At 38.5% G+C, this 24,440-nt stretch overlaps 3 protein-coding genes across 13 annotated transcripts in view; 1 reads left to right on the top strand and 2 right to left on the bottom strand.

Annotated features, from left to right (window-relative positions):
• OFD1 (OFD1 centriole and centriolar satellite protein) overlaps positions 1-12,177 on the bottom strand; it is a 34,078-nt gene extending 21,901 nt beyond the window's left edge. The window contains exons 1-10 of one of the 6 annotated variants that reach the window (XM_074858759.1): positions 12,008-12,177; positions 11,647-11,748; positions 8,859-9,059; positions 7,979-8,047; positions 7,867-7,894; positions 6,962-7,069; positions 6,115-6,251; positions 3,847-4,020; positions 1,771-1,877; positions 777-896 (exon numbers count right to left, since the gene is read on the bottom strand). In XM_074858759.1, coding sequence (XP_074714860.1) covers positions 777-896; positions 1,771-1,877; positions 3,847-4,020; positions 6,115-6,251; positions 6,962-7,069; positions 7,867-7,894; positions 7,979-8,047; positions 8,859-9,059; positions 11,647-11,742 — 1,040 coding nt within the window. In that variant the 5' untranslated portion in view covers positions 11,743-11,748; positions 12,008-12,177. Of the gene's footprint in view, positions 1-776; positions 897-1,770; positions 1,878-3,846; positions 4,021-6,114; positions 6,252-6,961; positions 7,070-7,768; positions 7,895-7,973; positions 8,048-8,858; positions 9,060-11,626; positions 11,749-12,007 lie in introns of those variants that run through there. The other 5 variants (XM_074858760.1, XM_074858761.1, XM_074858762.1 and 2 more) reach the window with 5 other exon arrangements.
• A 40-nt stretch (positions 12,178-12,217) lies between these two features.
• Positions 12,218-18,651, top strand: TRAPPC2 (trafficking protein particle complex subunit 2). Of its 2 annotated transcripts, none has more exons than XM_074858792.1 (5): positions 12,218-12,274; positions 12,897-13,006; positions 15,083-15,225; positions 16,021-16,108; positions 17,791-18,651. In XM_074858792.1, exons 2-5 carry the CDS (start codon positions 12,914-12,916, stop codon positions 17,887-17,889), a joined length of 423 nt encoding a protein of 140 aa, XP_074714893.1. In that variant the 5' UTR covers positions 12,218-12,274; positions 12,897-12,913; the 3' UTR covers positions 17,890-18,651. The 2 variants fall into 2 exon arrangements, with proteins under 2 accessions (XP_074714893.1, XP_074714894.1); XM_074858793.1 differs by lacking the exon at positions 12,218-12,274 and adding an exon at positions 12,364-12,675.
• Positions 18,652-21,171: 2,520 nt separating this feature from the next.
• RAB9A (RAB9A, member RAS oncogene family) overlaps positions 21,172-24,440 on the bottom strand; it is a 33,924-nt gene continuing 30,655 nt past the window's right edge. For all 5 annotated transcript variants that reach the window (XM_074858791.1, XM_074858787.1, XM_074858789.1 and 2 more), the window contains exon 2: positions 21,172-23,410. In XM_074858791.1, coding sequence (XP_074714892.1) covers positions 22,771-23,376 — 606 coding nt within the window. In that variant the 5' untranslated portion in view covers positions 23,377-23,410 and the 3' untranslated portion in view covers positions 21,172-22,770. The remainder of the gene's footprint in view (positions 23,411-24,440) is intronic.

The raw sequence follows: 24,440 nt of genomic DNA on the forward strand, positions 1-24,440 counted from the left end.
GGCTGCTATTGTCACCCATCATGCTGTTTGCCTTATTTGCTGGAGCCTGCTGCTGGCTCATAGTCAATCTGGCATTCACTGTAACTCCCAGGTCCTCTTCAGAAATGCAGCTCCTCGGTCAATTCCATTTCCCCATTTATACTACTTCACAGAGACATTCTGCCCCCAGCGCAGAACTTTGCAGTTCTCCTTGTTAAAATTCCTAAGATTTGTGTTGGCACAATCCCCAAGCTTATCAAAGTCTGTCTGAACTGAAACTCTGCCATTAGTTGTGGAAGCCATTCCCCTTAATTAAGCCTCATGTTCAAAGTTGTTGAGGACGCCCTGTGTCAACATCCAGATCATGGATGAAGGTGTTGGACGGTACAGGTCCCAGAACTGGCCCCAAGGGTTCTCTGCTTATCATCGGCCACCAGCTAGACACTGAGCACTGCCAGGTGCACCACTATTCACAGCCTAGCAGTCATCCAACTCTACCATTCAATTTTACTGGAATTTACAGGAGGTAAGAAAGCTCAGCATTTTGCATGACTGGGACATAGATTATAAATGTTTTCAGATATGGCTTTTTCTGAACCTGACAGAACATTTTGTCTTACTAGCAAAGAGCTAAGCAATAACATAAGAATTCAAGCTGAAACAAAAACAAGTGCACATTTTCAAAGTCCTTGCTTTGTTACACTTTTCAAAAGAAATCCTATAGAATGTATTGTTCTCATAGAAATGTTTTCATAGAAAGTAGCATGTGTCCTATTAGAGAAAAAAGAAAATTTTACTTTAAGAGTTCCGTCTTAAGCTTTTGGTCATATGTCTCCTCTATGTTCTTCACAGCAACCTCCCGACGTCGAAGTGCATCATCAATAGCTTTATTTTTCTCTTCCTGAAGTTTCTGAGTGCTGAAATATCCATAATTATACAGACAATGACCAGTTACAAGGCCAAAACTTTAGTTTTTTGGGTTTTTTAAAAAAATAACATTTAGAGACATCAAAGGGTAATGTGCTTGCTTGGAGGACTAGCAATTTAAAATTATAATCAGAATCTGTCATTGTAATTCATTAAGAACAAAAAGATGTGACACAAACTAAATTGCCCTACTTAAAATCCAGTACCAATCAATTATGCAGCTATCCCGGGATAACCCTAGCTCAGTTTCCCACACCAGAAAGCCTTCAGAGGAGGTAGTGCTGAGCGTGCTACTCTATCAGCACCCTCTGCTGGCTTGTTAAAAAAAAGGCAAGTTTTTGTGAGTGGGATAGTCATGTTGCTGTAAAAAACAGATGACAAAGTAATGACATTAAGTAGCATGGAAAACCTGGCCAAAAATGTTTTGTTTTTTTTTTTTTTTTTTTTATTTAACGAAAGAAAACTGATCTTACTAAGGACAAATAAAAAAAACCCCAAGTCTAAAGCAGCAAAATATGTACATGCCTCATGAGTGTTAGGATTAAATAATATGTTGTTTGGGGTTTTAAGTTGTTGAGTTTTTTTTTAATTTAAGTACTTCAAAGCAAACATCTGGCTCCTTGCCTCCAAAGTGATGCTGCACTGTTTTAGTTGGATGAGGAGGAATAGAAAAAAAACCCAAAATGACATTTGGTATGAGGTATTCCTGCTAATAGAGACAGTATACAATACTGCTCAAAATGCAAAACACAACTTCTGGGATATATAATCTATTTCAGTGTCATAGAAGCAGCAACATCTTGAAGCATGCTTTCCAGAAAAAGGACAATAACATCATATTGTATATGCCCCTCAGCAACTTACACTTCAAATGCCTCAATTCTTTGCTTCAGTTCCGCCTCTCTGGTCCTTATGACTTCAATATCTTTCAGTAGACTTTGTCTCTGAGCGTATACTTCCTTTGCTTCTATCTGAATCATAAAATATTACCTCTAGTTTTACTTCACACTTTATACAGGTATTTACTGTTTAACATGTTCAAACTTTCAAGGATCTTCTTCAGGAATTGGTCTTACTCCAATAAATATGATTTATATAATCATAATTTGAAATAACATCTAGAATTGATTGTAATTTTTTCTTTTAAATTCCCTTTCTTCTTTTACTCTGAGTAAAAATGCTTTAGATGGAGTCACGACTGGCTACCTGTAAACACTTTTCTTTTAAGAAATAGCACTGACTAAAACTTATGTAAAAGGAAAAAATGTTTTAAAAAAATTACAGAACAAACATGTTTAAACATCTGAATGTTTTTAATAAACAATAGTTTTGTAGGTTCTTCATAAAAACAAAATTGGAAAAACAAATGCCAAAAACCCCTGATAAAACATGATAAAACTGAAACTGAATCAACCAGCAGTCTTTCAGTTTTTTCAGTTCAACTTACAGAACTCAAATTGTAAAAGGGATTCTCCAAGTGATGAACATGCTAATACCAAAAGTCACGTATCTTCTTATTAATAAAAAATAGCTTTTTTTCTTGTCCTTAAGCACATAAAGCATTATTTCTCTCCAAAGAAATAGTAATTGCCTAAGAAGAAGAAAATAATGATTTTGCCACATGGGTGCTCATATCAAATTTGTAAGTCATGTGCACTTGACAGTACTGAAAGACTTAGCTGCTGTACCTAGTGCAAAACATGGAGCAGTTTGTCAAGCCATATTTCCTGGGCATAAAGTTATCTTCGTAAAAGGTTAAAGGACCTTCTACCTTTAATGTAAATATATTTCAAGTCAGTAGAGCTCCTGTTCTCTGTTAACAGAGTCCCCAGGTAAATGAAGCATATACATTTCAGTGAGTGCAGAAGCTGACAAGAGCAACCAAATATTCATACACAGTACTTGATAGGTATGTTGGTTTAGTTATCTGTCTTTTTTTTTAATTACTGAATTAATTTCATATCCAAAGAAGAAAAGATTGATAGCATAAAATAGATTATTTTTTTGTAAGCTCCTAAGGACATATCCATGAAAGAAATTCATAGCATAGTGATAAAATGTTTCATTTTCAGATTGGAAGGGAGGTCAGTAGTAGAGACCAGTACATAATAATCTATATAAGAGACCTGCATCATCACTTTGTTAACCAATACCATGTGCTCTCAGGGGGAAAAAGAACCAAAACCCCACCATACCAGAGCAAAAATGTGGTTAGCATTTGTGGATGGCTATTATTTAGATAGGAGGGTCTACTGCAGACAGCAGGAGAATGGCTACACAAACAGGCAAGCAAACTACTCTTCCAAAAACTGAAAAGTAATAGAGTTGGGAGAAGCAATTTAGAACTATATACAAATTATTGTGTGGTGCAGTAACAGTTACTACTCTGGCAAAGCATTAACCAAGAGTTAACAGCCCAAAGGAGTAACTCATCAACAAAAAAGTGTTCAAAGAAAAGAAACAAGATGCTAGTTTACAGTAAAGACAGTGGCTATTAATAATATTCAACATATAATGACATAAAGAAAGGGCATATCCATACCATACAGACTATATATTCCATTTAGAGTCCTTCTTAGCAATAGAAAGAATTTATAGTATAACTGAAAGCTGTGGTGAACTTTCTGTTAAAAAAATCGCAGTGATCTGAATTCAGAAGTCATTAAAACAGATTTAAAAGTATTTATTACATTTAAATCCTTCAATCCTAGCTTGCAAAACTATTCCTTTTCCAGCCAGCTCTACTTAGATACTTACCCATACTTATTCTTGCAGCTACTAAATGCGTTCCCCTATTTATGAGAACAAAAGAAGATTCCAAGTTTTCACTAATAAGCCAAGTAAGATCTGAAGGCATATCTCCCAAAGATAAATGAACAGTTCAATCAACTCACCAAATCATTTTGTACTAGGTTAAGAAAAAAGTATTTGGAACTTTACCTCTTGTTGCTTCTGAAGCCTCTCAATAGCATTCTTTTCACGAGAAATCAAGGCTTCAGACTTTGCTTGATGTGTCCTCTCTAACTCATGACGCAGCTCAGAGATTTCTTTCTGGGTCTGCACTTTCTCTTCCATTTTAATCTTTGCTATTTCAACTTCTTTAAACTGTTCTAGCTTACATAAAGGAGAAAGAGTGGGTTAAGTATCAAATCCACAGACAATCCCTTCTCAGACAATTCTACATTTCACTTAGAAATTCTTGTTAGGAGAGGTATGATAATTCAATGAAAATAAATTACTGTGATAAAAGTATCTTAGCAGCACATACTATCTGCATGTCTCACATAGTTTTCATGCATTTATCTGGCATCCCAAAGCAGAACTTGTACAAAACTAATAGCTTTAGACAAGAGCAAAACAGAGGCCTATGAAGAAAAACTGCAGGACTGATACTCTGCTTGCAATTAATAGCCACACTCTTTAACTCGTCCTCTGACACTGTTGCTATTCTTGCCCCTTTTTCCTAGAATGACTTTTGACTAGTGTTGCAAGAAATGGCAGAATGCTCAGGAACAACAGAAATTCATCTGGACACAAAAGAAGTGCCTAACATGTAAAAAAATGCAGATTATGTAACTCCACATAAAGAGGGTTACAGAAACAGAAGTCCTGATTCACAGACTTAGCACAACTGAAAAAAAAGTAAATGCATACAAGCAAGAAAGTACGCATCTTGAAACTGCACAGAAGAATCATAGGGAACGTGCCTCCATACAATGTGTGAAGTGCAATTTATGCAAGAACAAACGGGGTTATAAAGAATTATAATAAAAATTTGGAAGAAAATGGAAAGCAGGCATACAAGACAAAAAACGTGAGGAAAAAATGAGCAAAAGAATAAAAAGAGAATAGTAGAAAAATTGTGAGACTGCAGAAAATGAGGTTAAAGAGGGGAAAAAGCACAGGAGGAACGGCTGATCAAGGAATTCAGGTCTGTGGGCATAAATTTTGTGAAAAATTAAGGAAATGGTGAGACAGTACAGCATCACTTGTACATACACAAATTGGATTAGAAATGTCTTACAGTAATTCACGTCACATTGCTAAGGAATGCGTGTAAAGTTAATTGAATTTAGAAGTGATTTATATCTGGTTAAAATTCCAATCTCCTTTGTTGCAACTGCTTTGCTTAAACTGAGACAAACTTAACAACACACAAATTAACATGTTTTACATACTAAACAGACAGTGCCTGTTGGGGAATAAAGACTAAATGAAAAATGAACGTAAAATACATTGGCAGTTTTAACTCTTCATTCTTCTACTTGTCTAGCTGAATAAACATGACTAAACTGATTTCCTCAGTTTAAAAGCAGATGATTGGCTTTAAAAGTGTGTCTAAGAATTCTGACTATCAGATTATCATTTTTATATCCAAATAAACTATTGATCTTGACAGAAATTCATTGAAAAAAACATATTTAAATGAACTAGTTAAATTATTCTGTCCAAATAAACTGTTGATCTTGACAGAAATTTATGGAAAAAAAAAAATACCTGTATTTAAATGAACTACAGTATATTCTCTCTGCTCCATTTTTCAGACATAAGAATTATCAATGGATTACTGACAAAAAAAAATTTCTGATTTTATTCCTAAAATGAAGGGAAATTCTCTAAAAGAGCTGTCTTCAATTATAGGAAGAAAAAAACCCCAGAAATAATTCATAATATTGTCTGTTACAATTTTAGTGTTTCTGTGTAATGTTTTGAAATAGTATGCAAACTCTCATTGATTTTAAAAATTAAATCAACTGTCAAGCTACACAGCAGCAATTCATGCCTCAGTTGCTATGCATTATATTGAAATTGAAATTCAAGCTTCAAAATATTAACTAGGAAGGAAAATGGATAGTATGACTAAGCAGAGTAAACATTTCTCCATAAAACAAAATAATCAAAGAGCAAATAAAATTTACCAAATTAAGACAGTCAAAATAAGAAAAAGTCATGTCATAAATTAATATAGGAATAAAAAGCTTAACATTCTGTGCACATTTAACAAAAAAGGGGAATGGAAAAATATATACATGCTATATCATCAAATTAACAATTGATATTGGATTACTGATATTGGCTAGCCCTTTGTGTTTGATGTAACTCATTATTGGATCTTTTCTTTCAATGTACCTTAAGTATTAAAAGTCTGTAATGTGCAAAGTCAAAATTAACAAATCTCTCTCTCAAAATGAATGACCAGAGTTATACCTTTTGACACATTTCTGCTTGAAGCTGCTTCTCTATTTCTTTTCTATATTCCTGAAGTTTTACTTCTAAAGATTTGTATTTCTGATGCTGGGGATAAGAGTCTGCAAACTGTTCATCAATCAGCTGAAGCTTCTCAGCTACAAAAAGAGCAACATATCCATCATAATTTAAAAACAGTCACCACAGTTATCCTACCCAGGACTGTAGGAACCTGTCTCTCTGTAAGAAGTTCCTTAGTTTACTGAAGTAGCACTGTCACAGAAAGACGCGTGTAGTACAAAAGCAGAGGCAGCACAGAAATGCCATTTATCAGCTCTATGCCCCACAGCATGTACCTAGGAGGAGGCACTTAGCTGTTTAGGGACTATCTGTGGTATCAGTCATTCATTCTCTTTATCACGGATGGACAAGAATTTTCTTTTGCATGCAAATTTTAGGTTCTTTTGTATTACTGACTGCATGTATATTATAATTCAAGAACTCCCAGTCTATGCCTAATTTTCACTGAAACACTATCATAGAAAGAGAGGCGTGCATTTATGTTTTCCAGAACATATTTCACCATATAACATTTACATTGCATCTAAGACATAATAGTTCTTAGCGAAATGCCTAAGAAAACATCCGAGTGATTAAAAAAAAGAAAAAATCATAACAGGACTTTTGTCTTATTCTAAGAAAGGTTAGAAAACCAATGTACTACTGATAGGTATGACCTTTACTTATTATTACTTTAGGCTGCATTTGAGTAAGTGGTGAATGAATACCACTCATATCATTTATTAATCCGCACCATTTACCAATATGAAAATACTTGGGGAGACTTGCTTGCAGAGGTCGCACTTACCAAGAGATGCTCTGTAAGGAGGCACTGAGGTTGTCTGAGTTTCTGTGTCATGAGTTTCCTTACTTAGATGGTGCTCTGTAAGTTCGATTAAAATCTGCATAAGAAAACCTATCAAGATCAAATATATTAGTTAGATCTGATTTCATACCAAAACTGAATTTGAGCCTGTAATTAATGAATTTATTTTCACTGGACAAGAAAACCTATTCAATTTACAGAAAGAAACAAGTATTTAAGTAAAAATCTGTACTAGTAAACTATTAAGATTTTAAAATAAGCATAATCCAGTTGATCTCATTCTGCAAAAGCTCTCTTTTTACGACTTTTCCTTTCATCCATGTCTCTCTGTCTTTCAATATCATTTGAGAGAGCAGATTATTACTACTTTAATTATGAGGTCATTAGGCAACAGGGGTCTCTGAAGATCAAGCTACTTCAGGTTATGCAATACAGCTAGATTTCATCATGCAGACATAAGAATTATTTCTTATATAAACCAACAGAAAGTCAAATAAATCTTTAACTAGTTTTTGAAGTAAATTATGCAAGCTAATACAGTCAGTTATAAACACAAACCAAAATCTGAGTTTGCCAAAGTTAGTGAGAAAAGCTTCTGAAGAACATTATATTTAATACCTGATTACACATTTTCTTCATATTTCTAATGTTCAAGTAATTTATTTTGTTGGTGAATGTTAACACTTAATCCACACCACAAATAAGAGTTGGATAATCCTGAAATATAATATTCATCATCCTGGTGTACTGCAAGTTTCAAAATTCAACTGAATCTATATAATTTCATACCAACATACGCTCAAGAAATTTGAATTTCTATTGCTTGCATCTTAAAAATGAAGCTGACACAATTATCCTTGTCTGCATCATCTATAAACATCTTGTACCTTTATTCTCCTTCTGAGTTCCTGAAGTCTGTAAGAAACAAAAGATGTTTTAGCCAGTCTATTTCATCACAACTGAAATTTAAGCTTATTTTCAAGATCAAACTAACTTTACCAGTGATTTGTACAGACTGGATTTTGGATTGATCCTCATTAATTGAAGAAGATCTTGCATAGTCCACAGCTTGGGGGGGGGAAAAAAAAGATAAGTTAGAAAAGGTTAACTAATTTAAAATAATTTCAAATATTTAATACACTATTTTACAGTCGTAGAATGTTTTCCACTTGAGAAAGATCTGTTTATCACCTTGTAAAACCATTTTCAGAAGCCTGCTGTTCTAGTACAACATTTACTTATCTCCACTACCTAAGACATATGGCAGCCAGTATGTGGCTTCATGATCAACTGAAGCTGTGAAAATAGATGGGTTTACTTCCCCCTCACCCTGGATATATGCTCTTGCTACTTTCCTTGCCTCTTTTCATGATTTATCATATAAATCAGATGAGCTCACTAAGCCAAATGACAACTAACAACTCACTAGGTCAAAAAATTCATTTTCAGTTGGAAACAACTTCACTGTAGCACATACTCACAGAGAGGGCAAGGACTGCCTTTTTTACCCACAGCTTGTAGTTAGAAGAGCTTAAACTGAGCATGAACCACACTTTCAGGGAACTGAACGGCCAAACAAGAGGCTAGCTTTAATTGGGATGAGTTCCCCCAAGCGCTCTGCCGCACAGCCTGACAAATGGTCACGCCAGGCTGTGGCTATGGGTGAAGCAAGCGCAAGGTTGAGAGGCTTGTGGCGTTATTGCCAATTTAAAGTATTCATGAAAATGGCCCTGAATAAGGAAATCTTTCATGATCAGCTGTATTTGTGTTTGTATTTCACTATCACAAAAGAGGATTGTGTTCATTTCTGTTGGAATGTGACAACTCCCAGAAAGCAAAGCTCCTGGAAGTCTTAGAAGGGGTATATTACTGAACTTACCTTCTTCTTCTCAAATCCACTTTCTGGAAAGAAAACAGAAAGCGAATACTCATAGCCACATCTCTGTAGATGATCTGCCACCAAACTATTGGAAGCTGTGATCAAAAGTGAACAGTCATCACTTGGAACAGCCTGTGGCCGAAGTTCTCCACTTAAAATTGGGTGCATTAGTTCATGGATTAGCTGGTTTCGGAGCTGTGTCTGATACAGAAAAGACATGATATTCTCAGCTTACACGTTATTCAACAAGAGATTTTATTTTTCAAAATTCATGGGGAGTCTCATTTTACTTGTACATGTTTTATTACAACCTACATAACAGAAATGGGCAGACTACCTTTGGCAAAATTTAGAAAGGACACCGTGCCTTTCTTCAAAACACTCTTACGGTGGCTACAGTGATCTTTGACTTTCCCTCAAGATGTATCAAACGTAGGACTGAAAAGAAGTATTGTTCTCAGTCAAGAACTCACTTAAACTCCACTCCAGTACCCCCAGCTTAATTTTTAGATCTCCCTCCTCTCTGGCTTAAATAAAGCCTGCCTGATGTGGCCTCAATTTAAGGTGTACTTGGAAAACTCACTAATCCTCTTCCGAACCTCCTATCAAGGAGCTGCCAATGCCATCAAAAAAGCAGATGGGAAAATAAACGGGAAATTCAATGTCTTTAATATCAATTATTTTGTAGGGAATCAAAAGAGTACTAATGAAAGAAACCTACAGGCACTAATAATAATTAAACTGCATTTCTTATTATTTATTTGCATTCAATGAGTTACAGTAGAGAAAAAAAGAGTAATCTAAAATTCTTTTCTAAAATTCAAGTCTCCCTCCAGCAAAAGAAATAAGTAATAATTTTCATTATATAATTATACAAATTGTTTATAACGTACTAAGAGATCACGACAGAAATAATGTTTTAAGCTTTCAACAGCAGGTATGCAACAGTGACAAAGCTGATTAAAGTAGTAGTGTGTTACCAAAAATGGGACAAAATACTTACCAAAACTTAACAAAGCTAGATTGTCAGTCCAGCCTTACACTTTAGCACAGCCTTCTACAGAAATTAGGCTGTCAATAGAAACAAAGACAACTGAAAAAATAATTTTCCTTATTAATTTCTGAACTTGTCTACTTTCAAACAACTTTGACAGAGATGACGTTGTCTCAAAAAACAAGGGAGCCCAGCAATCTCTTATACATTTTGTGACAAAGTGCAGGTAGAAAACACGGGGCTAAATCCCCATCCCTACTATGGGAAAGGAAGGCAGAAATCGGCTGTTGTATGTTGGCTGTTCAGCATACCTGTAGCTCCAGATCCACTCTGCCTCTTAACAGAAGCAGAAGTCAGATCAGACCATGAGAAAGTTGAGAGTATTCTCATTAGAAGAAGTAATTCATAAGAAACCCATAAGAAACCCAACTGTAGTAATTCTTCAGCTCAGAAAAGCTACAAAAGCTTTAATACAATGTGCAATCCTCTAGATGAGGAAAACAAAGCAGGAAAATAGACTTAAATAGCATGCCACCTGGCCAACTATTAGTTAAGTCAAACAAGACAAGAAATGGTTCAAGCACTGCAAGCTTGGTATGGAATATGTTGAGGGAGAAACAAGTTTTCCTGAACAGGCAATTCTTGGAGGTAAGATTAGCAATGGTATTCTTAAATATAGATCTTGATTTTCTTTTTTTTTTTTTAAAGGAATTTGACAAAAAAAGCAGAAGCTAAAAAAATCTGCTGGTGACATGGAGATGTACATAGGAAGATCAAGACATCATAAAAAAAAATGCAATGATGATGTTTAAAGTCTAGCAAAACTGAAACCGCATGAAATACATTTCAGCATTTAAGGCCTGATACAAATTTCTGCTATAACATGAGGGATATATTGCTTCAAAAAAGCAAGATGTGGAAGTGTCAGTCAAACAATGACTAGCACTACAAATATAACATGCCTCAAAAAGAGATATATACAGCCTTCCACAGACTTTCCCAGAAAATAGGGAAGAATTAATATAATTTTAAACTTTGCCTGGAAAGCTCAAAACAGTCATGATCTATTCCCTTTAAAAAAAAGGGGGAAAGACTTCAAAGTGATGCAGAGGACTATTGGGGTAACTGGCAATGAGACTACTGCACCTTGACTTGCCTAGCATTGTGGACCAGAACGCTGAAGAAAAGGTATGACTGCTGCCTGTAAATCATCAACAGGAGTAAGAGCTACTTAAACTGAAGGATACTTTCAGCCCAAGAAGAAAGGCCAGAGCAACCATAAATAAATGCAGGCTACAAAGCAGAACAAAGTTTCACTCTTGAACACAACCATATTCTAAGACATTCTCCAGAATGAGCAGACTGGGAGAAAATAGCTCAAACAGTGTTAAAACAGAACTGGAATATTTTAGGAAGATAATTCCTATAGCGTGCTTACTTATAGTAGGTAATAAACAGACTCTGTGACCTAAGAGATCCTTCCCAATCCTGTATTCTCATTCACTCCTCTCTTTCCTGCTTTTTTCTCAAGCATGGAAAATTTCAAAGACCCGATACAGGCCTTCAACCTTCCTTAAGAAAACTCTTGAGATTAATCCACTACAAAAAGTACTTCTGTTTATAAAGAACCTCTGAAAAAAAAAAAAAAAAAAAAAAAAGCTGAACACAGATTAGGCTGTGGCAAAAATAATACATTTGGGGAGAGTGGGAAGCACATTTATTAAGCATGACTGTCACTGCTTTCAGTGTTAAGTAATACAGCGAATCATAGCACCTGCTGAAAATAACGCACACCTTAAGTGTGTCCAGTACACCTCGGTTCTTAAAAGTCTGATAGAGCCTTTTCCGGAGTTCATCTTGGGACAGCGTCTCCCTTTCAACCGAAGCCATCCTGCCCTACAACATCAGAACAAAAAAAAAAAAAGGCATTACTGACTCCTGACTCCCAGGGAGACCCACGGCCAGCGAGACGGCCAGCGAGACGGCCAGCGAGACGGCCAGCGAGACGGCCAGCGAGACGGCCAGCGAGACGGCCAGCGAGACGGCCAGCGAGACGGCCAGCGAGACGGCCAGCGAGACGGCCAGCGCCTCAGCCGCCCCAGACTCCCCCTCACGCAGGCCCAGGCTTTGCCGGGGCAACCGCCCCGCTACCCACAGGGAGGGCGGCAGCTCCGGCCCGCGCCGCGCCTGGGCCCTCTGTCTCCTGCCCGAGGAGCAGCAGCGGCGGGCGGGGCCCGGAGCCGGCGGGACCCGGAGCCGGCAGGCACTGGCAGCGGAACCGGGAGCACCGGGTCAAAGCGGCGGCTCCCGCGGCGGCTCCCGGCGGGCACCGGCGCGTCACGGGGGCGCCGGATGTTGGGCGGGACGCGGGGTGGCGCTTCCGGGCGGCCGCGGGGAGCCGTTGGCGAGCGCACGTCGCAGGGTAGGCGGCGGGCCCGGGCCCCCCAGGCCCGGGCGTCTGCGGCGCAGACCCCACTTCCCTCTCCCGCCGGTTCCGCGGGCACCCCCCGCGGCGTCCGATCCTTCCCCTGGAGGCGGCAGCCGCGGCGGGGCACGGGGGAGCCGCCGGGAGCCTGGGCGGGCCTCAGGGCGCTGGGGCGCGGCGCGGGGGGGGGTGGTGGTGGTGTCACTCCCCCCGGGTAACTCTGGAGTCCCCGGGGATGGAGCCGGGGCCGTGGGGCTTCTCCTTTTTACTGCCTGCCTGTAGGGCCCCCAGGGAGAGACGGGTGAGGCGGGTGCACCACGTCACTTCATGGAATCGTTGCCGTCCAAGGCACTGGGGGGGCTGGCAGAGGATAAATGAAATCGTCAGTCGGATGCAGAGTAAGCGTTTTGAGATAGTAGTAGCTAGGCTCACTTCCAGGAGGTGTTTCGCCTTCTGAGGATATTTTTCCCCCTGTTTGAGTATAAATGTGCATGCCTAAGAAAGTATTTCTCTTTAGCCCGTGGTAAATACTATAGGAAGCACGTTGGCAGATTTTTAGGGGCACTTTCCCATGGATTTTTTATATAGACTCATCAGCGTGTCTGTCTTTTCTTGTAAGGAGTACTGTTTTGAAGAATGTCTGGAAGTTTCTACTTCGTGATAGTTGGTCATCATGATAATCCCATATTTGAAATGGAATTTCTGCCTCCTGGAAAAGTAGAGTCCAAGGTGTGTTTTTTCCTCTGTGATACTCCTGTGATGTAATTATGGTGCATTTTCTTTTATAATTTTACAGTGTATTTGAAGCATGACCAGCATGTTAAAAGTGTTACTAATATTGACTGTTTTCTACAGAAACTTTGTCATAGGGAGTAGAACTCAAGTTCTTGAGTCTCTTAAAAATTCTTTGCCAGATCATACTAGTTCTTCATAAAACATGGTCTCCTTACATATTTGATGCTGTATGGTGAAGAATATATATGCTAGTCATGCTTTGGTCATTGCTCTTAGTGTTTAGAGCTTTTATAATAGCTGTTCATTATTTAAGGCTATTTACTGTCCTTCTCTATTTTAAGGCGTCTGTATCTAGTAATAAAGTAAGGAACATAAATTTGAAAGCTCTATTCAGTCCTTTATTTTTTATGCTATAAAAAAAATCTTAAACATCTTCAGTAGTCATACTTGCTTTTCAGTAAGAAAGATTTAAATCGTGTATTGATAAATACGAGTTTGAAAATGTGAGAAATGTGAGACTACTCAGTAAGTAGTGTTTCCAGTGGGAAAAGAACAGATCTATCTATTGAGATATGACATTGAAGAAACAATAGACTTCAGAATAAAAGTGTGTCAGTCTGTGAGTGTGTCCAAAAATGGAAGTATATGCTGTCACTGATTTGAACAGCATGGCATCATCTGTAATTTGAATTGGTGTCCCATAAAAGATCATAAATAAGGCTAGTCGGACTAGACTTAGTGAGTGTGAGGATGTGACACATCCACAATAGTGGAAAAATTAATTTTCTGCATTTTGCTAATGGATGTAACTTGGCTCGGGTAAGCTTCTTGTCTGGCTGAGGTTGAAGTACTAAATTTTCTCCTTAAGAGAGTATCAAAACTTGGATGTGCAGTGAAGGAGAACTAGTAGACATTGATACGTTTTGGCAACAATTGCTTCTGTTTCGAGACATGCCATTTCAGAGTGAATTCAGTGCAGATGCACAGCTGCCTGAAGTAAGGGGTTTGCGTAATGGATGTGGTAAATCAGCGTGAGCTTTTGCCCCTTAAACTTCATTATTTAATCTCTTCTTCAGTATGATTTAATGGAAGTGGCAAAGCTGTTAATGCCCTGATGGAGGAAAAATATAGTACACTGAGGGGTGTGAGAGTGGCATGAATAGCATCCCTATATTATGAGAATCAGTGCAAGTCTACTTATGTTTCCAGTCTAATAGAAGCTTACAGTATCGTTTAGTCCCCCGTTTCTTCTTGGAAGATGTCCTACAGTATTCTAGTTTGTATAGAAAGTAAATGGCTCTTTCCCCACATGACTCTTGCAGTGTTAGGGCCAAATGCTGTCATTACTCTATGAAGGCCGTTTGTGTTTATTATACAAAGAGGTGTAATTTACATCTGCAAGCATATATTTAATACCAGTTGCAGGATGTTTTTCTGCACTAGGTTCTTATGAAAAAGAAAACCCCCAAACCAATTAAAAAATCCTATGTTTCTAAGCAAATAACCTGAAAAAACAGAATCTTTAGGTGAGAATGTTATCAGTGTATCTGTCCTCTGTACCTCTGCTTTCCCCATCTGCCCCCCGACTTAGACACATCATAACTTGTTTCTGGCAAATTTGAGAGAGATGTTATGGTCCAAAAAATGCTGAATTGCTGCAAATTTCACAAAAACAGGTGACTGGAAAGCAGAGAAAAATATTTTTATCGGGGCCTCCATTGTGGAATAAGTTTACAGTGGGAGATGACCCATTGGTAAACAAAATAATTCATGCTTGAATTTTGAATTAATTTCTGGGCTATAGATATAGGCTTTATTGGTTTTGCTGCTCTCAAGACTGTTTTTGTGATGACCTTTTTACTATGACCTTTTTTTTTCCCTTGAAACCAAGTGTTGGTTACAATATATACGTTTCTTAATTACAGGATGGCACATATGTGACAGACAAGAAGGGTATATATAACTTTACGTAACTTGAGCACTAGTTGTTTAGCAACTTGAGCAAATTATTCTTAATATTTCTCTCTTTTCACTGAATGACCAATCCTCTGTCTCCTGGAAATACATTAGGATGATCATCGCCATCTCAACCAGTTCATTGCCCACGCTGCTCTTGACCTAGTAGATGAGAACATGTGGCTTTCTAACAACATGTATCTGAAGACTGTGGACAAGTTTAACGAGTGGTTTGTTTCTGCTTTTGTCACAGCTGGACATATCCTTCCCTCTTCCCTTTCCTTATATTTATATAGGAAAAGCCTTTTGCCAGAAAGGGACAAGTTAGATAAAATGAGTTTGGAACAGATTTCTCTGGCTATTCACCACTATTATTGTCAGAGAGTCACCAGCTTCACGATGAAGTAAGTTGGGACGCGCAGCAGTTGTTGAAAATTGGGACCAATTAGAAAGGTGGATTATTCCTTTTGGAGGAGCAGAAATAACCTAATGAAATGTGGAGCTCACATGGAGTAGAGAAAAGAGGAGTGAGAGGGCAATAATATGAGAGAGTCTGAGTAAGCTTATATGATTCTCTGTTCCCATCCCTTTGACAGTGCTGGAGAGGAGAAGCAGGGATAAACGTGCTTGGTGTCAGTCACACCCATCTTGAAAATATGGTGTTGAGGCTTGATCAGGTAGTCCTAGAAGTGTTTGTTGTGAAACATTTGTTATACATAGCAAGTAACATTGAATCTCATTTTAACTGCAGGGATATATGGCAAAGGTGCTGAACGCATTGTCCGCACTCAGAATTGTCTAGCTTTGAAAAGAATAACTTTGAATAGAGAGGTGATTATTTTTATTTTCAAATAGGGGAATTTTAAAATATTAAGGTAATGCTTTCTAAATTTCACTGCTCCAGTTAACTTCTTTTAATGCTTCCTCCTATAGTCCCTGCTATTTCATGTTCAGCTATTTTAAGTATATGCAGAATTAGGTGTAAATGCTTATCTCAGGATCTGTTAAATGTCTCTCTTCTTTGTAAAAGTTAAATTTTCCTTAATTGCTTTACATATGAGATTTATAATGCTTCATGATGTAAGGCAAGAAGATGGAATTAAGAACTTCTTTAATGATGTATATGACTTGTATATAAAGGTAAGAACCCACTTCTTATGGTCTCACTGCAGTATTTGTAAGTGTGTTCTGCTGTATGTGCTCAGGCATGACTGTATTAGTGTGTTTTCTCATGGGGACCTGTGTAAGTGGAGAAGCACCCATGCAGTCCACATTAGCCAGGGTTGATAACGTGACATCAGGGCTTCCTCAGTGTTCCTCAGGGCTCGGTGTTGGGACCATTTCTGTTCAACACCTTTATTGATGATCTTGATAAGGACATAGAGTGCGTTATCAGTAAATTCGCAGACGACACCAAGTTAAGCGGGACTGTCGATCTGCATGAAGAGAGGGAGGCACTACAGAGAGACTTGGATAGGTTGGATCAGTGGGCCAACGTTAATGGGATGAGCTTCAACAAGGCCAAGTGCCAGGTCCTGCACTTGGGCCACAACAACCCCATGCATCGCTACAGGCTTGGGGAGGTGTGGCTGGAGAGCTGACTGGAAGAGAAGGATCTGGGGGTTCTAATTGACAAGTAACTGAACATGAGCTGGCAGTGTGCCCAGGTGGCCAAGAAAGCCAACGGCATCCTGGCTTGTATTAGAAATAGTGTGACCAGCAGAAGTAGGGAGGTGATAGTCCCCCCGTACTCTCCACTGGTGAGGCCACACCTGGAGTATTGTGTCCAGTTTTGGGCACCTCAATACGAGAGAGATATCGAGGTGCTGGAGCGAGTGCAGAGGAGGGCAACGAAGCTGGTGAAGGGCCTGGAGAATAAATCCTGTGAGGAGAGATTGAGGGAGCTGGGACTGTTCAGTTTGAGGAAGACAAGGCTGAGGGGAGACCTCATCACTCTCTACAGCTACCTGACAGGACATTGTAGAGAGGTTGGTGCTGGTCTCTTCTCACAGGTGATTAGTGACAGAACAAGGGGGAACGGCTTTAAACTCGAACAAGGGAGGTTTAGACTGGACATTAGAAAAAAATTTTTCACAGAAAGAGTGGTCAGACAGTGGAATAGGCTGCCCAGGGAGGTGGTGGAGTCACCATGCCTGGATGTGTTTAAGGGTCGTTTAGATGAGATGCTGGGGGATATGGTGTAGGGGAGAACTTTGTAGAGTAGGGCTGATGGTTGGACTCGATGATCCCAAGGGTCTCTTCCAACCTGAATGATTCTGTGGTTCTATGACATAAAGGCTGTATTTTCCATTAAACAGAGTAGATTTTTCTAAATTGTGATAAACGGTGCTCTTTCAGAATTTATTCTTCATTTTAGTCCAGTGATTTTTGGACAGTATTGTGGCATTAATGGTGATAACGAAAGCAAAGGACTGTTCTACAGAAGGCTGGCGGGAGCGTTTTGCTCTGAGAACGAGTAGCCTGGTGATCCTTCCACTAGATGGGGCAGTCGCAAGCATGGGTGGGGGGGAGGTGGCCATCTCGGCCGCCTGCAGGGACTCGGGTGATGCTCATGTATTTCCAAACCAGACATTCCCACCAGTGTCGTGATGGATTTGTTCTGAGAAGCTGGTACTAAGGGATGGCCGCGTGCATGTATGGGGAGAATGTAAGGGCCTGGAAAGCGAGTGGCTGTTTAGGAGCTCTGTGCTCTTAAAGTGGTATGAAATAGGCTGAAAGCTAACAATATAGCTGCCATTTGAAGTAATATTTTTTCAGTGCTGGACCTTGTGCTGTTTGATGAGTTTTTCTTCTTTCCTCAGTTTGCAATGAATCCATTTTATGAACTCAATTCTCCTATTCGATCCAGTGCCTTTGAAAGGAAAGTACAGTTCCTTGGGAAGAAACACCTTTTAAGCTGAATAAATACATTTCCTGAGTGAGTGCTTTTTCCATACTTTCCTGATTATTTGAACTGTAGTTCTTCAGGTTAGTTCTCAGCATGTTTGATACTCATCTTCTGAAGACTGACAAAGTGGATGCTGAAGCAGCTTTTTTTCTTTTGGCCAATACAGATTAAAACAGCAAAGCCTCTCTGACTTTAATTCTAATTCAGACATGGAAAGAACCAAACTAAATTTACATGTTCAAGCCCACCTCTTTCCAGTATCTCTGCAAGTGCTAAAATTTTCTTTTTGAAAATATATTTAGAGTAGGGTTTCTGAACCATGGAACTATTTGTTGAGCTTTCAGAACAGCATTATTTGGCCTGTGTGGCTACTATTCTATTGTAAAATGTGGTTAGAGACCCTTTTGCAAAACTTACCATCATTCCAAACCAGTGAATTTTAAATGGGTCATTTGGCATATATTTACCTAATATTTTGGTTGTTTCACAATCTGTTTCCTTTTGCAGCAAATCTGTATAAGCTATCTTCTTGGACTTCTTTTAAAATGTCTGAAAAGTAATTTCCAAAAGAAATGGCATGCTGTTCTAGGAGGCACATTTTGCATAGTCTGTATAATTAAAGGGACCATGTGTATGTGCTTTAAATGTATAGTCAGTCATTATTTCTTTGTAATTTACACTTACTGCTAAACTGTCGCTGTAAAATACTCCATGAGAAAAAGAACATGATATAAAAGTTGCAATATTTACCTTAAATAAAATGAATGATGCAGTATGGGTGCCTGTTGAGTATACTCTAAATGATTTAGGAGAAAAGTAGATGATCATGGTAAGGCTACCTTTATTCGTGGGGTGACAAGTGAAGATGGCAATACTTGTCTTGCAGTGTTATTTCATAAAAACTGCATTGTACAGCATTTTGATAGTCATGTGATCTTATGTAAATCAACTGATTTTATTTTTTTTTTCTGCTATATACATGAAAGCATCAGAAACAGACTTGAGGTAAAGTATTCTCATTCATATCCATTAAGTTGGAGCTCTTAATGCTGTTTTCCACCTCCTCCCCAGTAGCATGATGGATGGAAAAATACTAAGAGTCAAGATTCACTGAGGAAATACGTATGTTAAATAATCATATATGTGGCAGTTAAGAAAAGTTTTTGGCAAAGATGAAGGATTAGTGCCAGGAGTTTCCACCATTTTTAGAAACTGTGGGGTTTTTTGATAATTGTATTCTTTTCTGCCAGCACACAGTAGGAAGTTATGTAAAATGAAAGCATTTTACATCTTGCCTGATCTCTGAAGGCAGTTAGCCAAATGGTGCCTGTTCTTATGCCCCCCATACAGTCTTTCCCCTTTTCTTCTGAATATAGGAATTGTAAAGGGGAAATGCAGTCTCATAGGTCCATCTAGGCTTTATGAAAAAAGGCTGTTACTGGCCACAGGCAAGGGAGAACTATGTACTAATTCATTACATCAATCATTATAGAGTTTGTGGTGAGGAATGTTGCCTCAGGACAGAATTCTGAAGGACCCAGGCTAGGTAGCTGTGATTTCCCCGTGTATGGAGGAACACTTGTTTATGCTTTGGTTTGTGACTTTTTACAATAAGCTGAAGGACTGCTATCTGGAAGCAACAGATGAAAGTTACCTCATGATCAATGATAGCCACAAATCTGCTCCAGGTCTGAAAGATGCAGTTCTAGCGTGCATCAGAAAATGAACAGTTCCTCAACGGACAAGGCAGAAGAGAGACCTTTGCAAGTATTATATTCATGCCCCATCCCAGAGGCTTAGGAATAATTCAAATGAAATCTGTTGCCATGTGAGAAAGCAGCAGTAACTTGTATTATACAATAGAGGCAACAAAAAAGTGTGAACTGAAGGGACTGGAATTACCTTATACAGTACAAAAATCAAGCATAAGGAAGTGAGAACATTAGCACGAGCCTTATAAGAACAAGAACCAGCCTTAATAAATCTAGGCTAGTAATGCAACTTAGACTCAACTTTGCAAGGTTTTGTTGCTGTTTAGGGAACCTGTCATATGGACTTAAAGTAAGATCTGTTCGAGGTACAGAGCAACTGTTAAAGCAAGCAGCCTGGTTCTGGCAGCAGTCTTACACAAAGCATCTACGTACTTTTCTGTGAGGTGAGCCGTTAGCTGTCCTAGCTAGTTCCTTCTGCCCCTTCCCATTTTGCGTAGCTTTCATCAATCCCACCAATTTGCCATGACAGTATTTTGCTCCTTTTCAAGGACATCTGTACCTTTGCATACGTATTACACAGTATACGCTCCATCACTTTACAGAACTCTAAATACTGCTAACAGGACCCCCTAATACTTGAGGTACATTAGTACTTGAATCAAATCATTGAACTGAAACATAAGCCACAAGTGCCTACCTTACCTCCATAGTGAACAGTAAGTTTTCACAGAAAGTACAGAAATGCCTGTTATTAAGCATTATGGTTTTTTCTTTTGTACCTATCATCTACATCTGCTTGTCATAGGACTTCTGCTTCTTTCAAGTACCTGATAGCCTACCTCTGAGACCGGATCATGACCTCAACGTAATTCCTATGTGGTCTTAATTTACCATAGCACGTAAACTCCCCTTTATCTTTACTACCCACTTTCACACTTAGTGTACAGTTATGGTACAGCAGCTCCCAGGGCACAAGTAATACAATTCTATTCTATGAAGTTTTATTTAACTTTATTAAACCTACTTCTCAGATGGAGACTTGGTAACCATGACATTACATGGCAAGGGGACAGATGGGAAAACACAGATGCTTAGGCACAAGGAAGACCATGATGGTTCTCATCCTTGTTGCCTTTTAGGAACCATTTGAATCATATCTACAGTACTCTAGTCACACTAACTTTATCTCCTGTTTTGTTTCAACCTTAACCTCTGCTAAAATGAATCTTAGAGACAGCTTTAAGCAGTAAGGTAGTAGTTCTACAACAAGTTCACATCACTAGCTGATTAGCCCTCAACACAATCTTTGTTTTTAAAGCTTTTTGCTCTCTTGGCTTAATCTTAAGAGGAATTTAGCTAAGATTTTCTTCACAAATACCTTTTCATTCATTGTCTAGAAATTAAACAGAAGTAGCAGCTCAACCTGTATTTAGGTGTTAGGTGACTGAAGCTTAAAACAGTTGCTGTATATGCTGGACTGTAAATGAATTAGACTCAGGAATGTACAGAAAGTAAAAAGATGTCACTTTTAAGCAGGAGCAGCAGATCTCTGGAGTAAAGTCCCAGACAGGTTCAAGCAAGAATACAATACATTCAGAAGAGTGTATTTATTAAGAGCAACAAAAAGGGTTTGTTTTGCAAGCTTTACTTCCAAATAATTACACCTGGTACAGACTGAACAGATTCGCTAAGAGAAAACTCTTGCTGTTACTGTACTCTCAAGAAATGCTTTTCTATGGGAACCAAAAACTTGACAGAAAGCAGAGTCTGTGCAGTTTAGTGAATAACACGGCCTGTCCTATAGGCCTCAGACTTCCTTTTGAAGTCCACAACATGTGTACATGCATGCCTGTTAGCAGTCAGATTACACATTGAAGCAACAGCGCGCTATCAAGTTTGCTATTACAAGGACAGTGGGTATTCTGAGAGCCAACATTCAACAACTTCTCATACAAGTATTCTACCATTTAACTGCAATGGAGAGCCTCAGATACACTTTCTGTGGTTTCATCTGCGTTACTGCAGAAAGACTGTCCATTAAATACAGAATTTGCTTCTGTTCATCATCATGTAATGAGTACAGTAATATAAAAGACATTGTCTTAAATGTGTAAGTCCATATCCTAAAATAGCAAATTCAACAATAAGGATCAAATTCAGCTCAAACACTAGTTGTAGGTATTTATTAGGGCTGAAAGCTGTCACAATCTACTGTAAGTCAAGAGCTTCCTGAGTTCTCTACGTATTGCCAATCCTTAGTTTCACAGTGCAGGGATTACTGGTAAACACATTCACAGCTCAGGTTAACAGGAACAAGACGTCTGGACCTTTAAGGCTGTATACTAGAAGTTCTCTTAGCAATTTGTCATAATGTGGATCCCTTCAAGTGCTATTAAAGCTGAGGGAATAAAGTGTATCTTTTTCATAACTAAAGATGGTTATACTTCAGTTACTCAGATTTTTTACCTTACTGATCAGAAACACACTAGAATGGGACTTAAGGCAAACACATGTATTAACTTAAAAAAAATCATCATCTTGCATTAAATTGCTGGAAAAATTAGTACAGAATTAGAATAGTAAATGAAAGGAAAATGGACATTAAATATGTAGGAAGTTTATTTCCTACTTAGCCTACTCAAATTATAGGAACATTAGGCAATTAGAAGACAATCTGAAGGTAATTTATATTAACTTATAATAAACACATTAGAGATGAAGTACCACTCACAGCAAAAGGAATGTAGTGAGACTGGTTTAATATCTAGCCTTGTTAAGAAACTGACTTCTAGTGAAACAAAAATGGAATGCTGATTTCATAAAAATATACACATATAAAAGTATCTTTGTGCCTGAATTCCAGAACAGTTTCTCCAAAGTAGTGCTTCTAGAACTTTCAAGTTTTAATTATATTCAAAGTATTTATCATTTGAATAAAGTTGGCAAATTACATTCTTATATTAATGTTTTCACTCGACACCTTCCTAAACAGAAAGTGTCACTAATTCAGTAACAGGTCACTCATGAATGGAAATTTTTCATTTGCTCCCCCAAGAAAGCAGCAGATTATGACAATTTTAATATTAGAGTGAAACCCATTTGTTATTTTATCTATTACACCTTCCCCATCCTTTTACAGAGCAAGCTAGTCAAAAGTAATTTGGCCAAAAAAAAATTTTAAGTCAACAACAAGATGAAGTGGGTTTTGGCTTCCGATGAAGGTTTACTGTATCTGTTTGAATAAAGTGATCTGACCTATCTTCAGAGGCTAGAACTCTTCTAACAGCTTCTTCAAAGGCTGCTGCAACATTAGTGGCATCTTTTGCACTGGTTTCAAAATAGGGATGGTTGCCATTATTCCTGCACCAGTCTTGGGCTTCTTCTGTAGACACTTGCCTTTCATCAATATCAACTTTGTTACCCAGTATCACAAACGGAAAACTTTCAGGCTCCTTGACATCTGCATAATAAATGAACTCTTTCTTCCAGTTGCTTAAGTTCTGGAAGCTTTGAGAGTCATCCACGCTGAAGGTTAGTAGGCAACAGTCAGAACCTCTATAGAAAGGAGTCCGCAAGCTCCTAAAACGTTCCTGACCTGCCGTGTCCCATATCTGCATTGTAACAAAACGTCCATCAACTTCCAGCTCTTTATTTAGGAATTCCACACCTATTGTATGAAACAGCTGTGCATCAAACTTGTTGGTGACGTATCTGTTCATAAGGGAACTCTTCCCAACTCCACCATCTCCTAGCAGTATTACTTTGAGGAGTGATGATTTTGCTGCCATTGTTACAGGAACAGATCCTCCCAGTTTCCTAGACCTGTGAAGATTAAGAAAATCATTAAAAAGAGTTGTGAGCAGAAAGTTTTGCACACATCAATACCTAGAAAATGTTGAAGTCTACCAACACCAAGTTTTATATACAAAAGCAGGAGGACTATGCTAAACAGGTGAAGTGTAGCTACTCACAGTAACAATACCCACTCAAGAACACGTGTTTAGGAGGTGTCTCTGCCACTGACTGCAGTCTGTGTGGCAGTCTAAGCAGTACACCGCACAAATTACTGGTCTGTCACTTAAAACCCCCAAACCCTCCAACGTTTGTGCAGAAGGGGTATCGCATCACACTCAACTAGGGCGACGATTCATTTATGTTCACTGAAAAAGGTCCAAGGAAGAAAGCAAAGTGAGAGAATTTTATAGACCACGTGTCGAACTGGTCACTTCAGCACTGCATTTCATTAGCAAAGTTATTTTTTAACATGTGAAAGTGAAGACGAAGCTTTAGGAATAAAGCAGGACACTACCTGTTGCACTGGAATAACTGCTGCACTTTACCCAAAATTGCAACCAGACAAGGAATTTTAAATTAACTCAGAGGGAAGACAGTTATCTACAGAACAAATGCAAATGCTGTAATTTTATTTTAGAAGTCAGGCAACTAGGTATTGGTACACAAACATTTGGTATTTTACAGTTTACTCCTTGCAGAACAGCCATAATAAATGGAATACTTTACAACTACTACACAAGCAAATTCACCGTTGCTACTTCAGATGGTACTCAAGATGCCGAATACTGAGGCCAAGTCTACACCCACAGTTCAGTTAGTAGGTGTCAACTTCCTGTGGTAAAACTGTCAAAAAGCCTGGAAGTGCTAGTGAGCCTGGCTGCCAGCACAGGGATGGTGAATTAGTGGCACCAATGAAGCTTTTTTACTGTCAGATTTTAGTGTTAAAGGATTTTATTTTTTTAAAAAAGTAATTAGCTCATTAGTGTTTTGTGCCAGCCCAAGGTTTGCCCTCATTACAGTAATGTCATCTAATACTGTAAAAAGAGTTTTTTAATTG

Source organism: Strix uralensis, chromosome 2 (genome assembly GCF_047716275.1).
Source record: "Strix uralensis isolate ZFMK-TIS-50842 chromosome 2, bStrUra1, whole genome shotgun sequence".
Classification (NCBI taxonomy): domain Eukaryota; kingdom Metazoa; phylum Chordata; class Aves; order Strigiformes; family Strigidae; genus Strix; species Strix uralensis.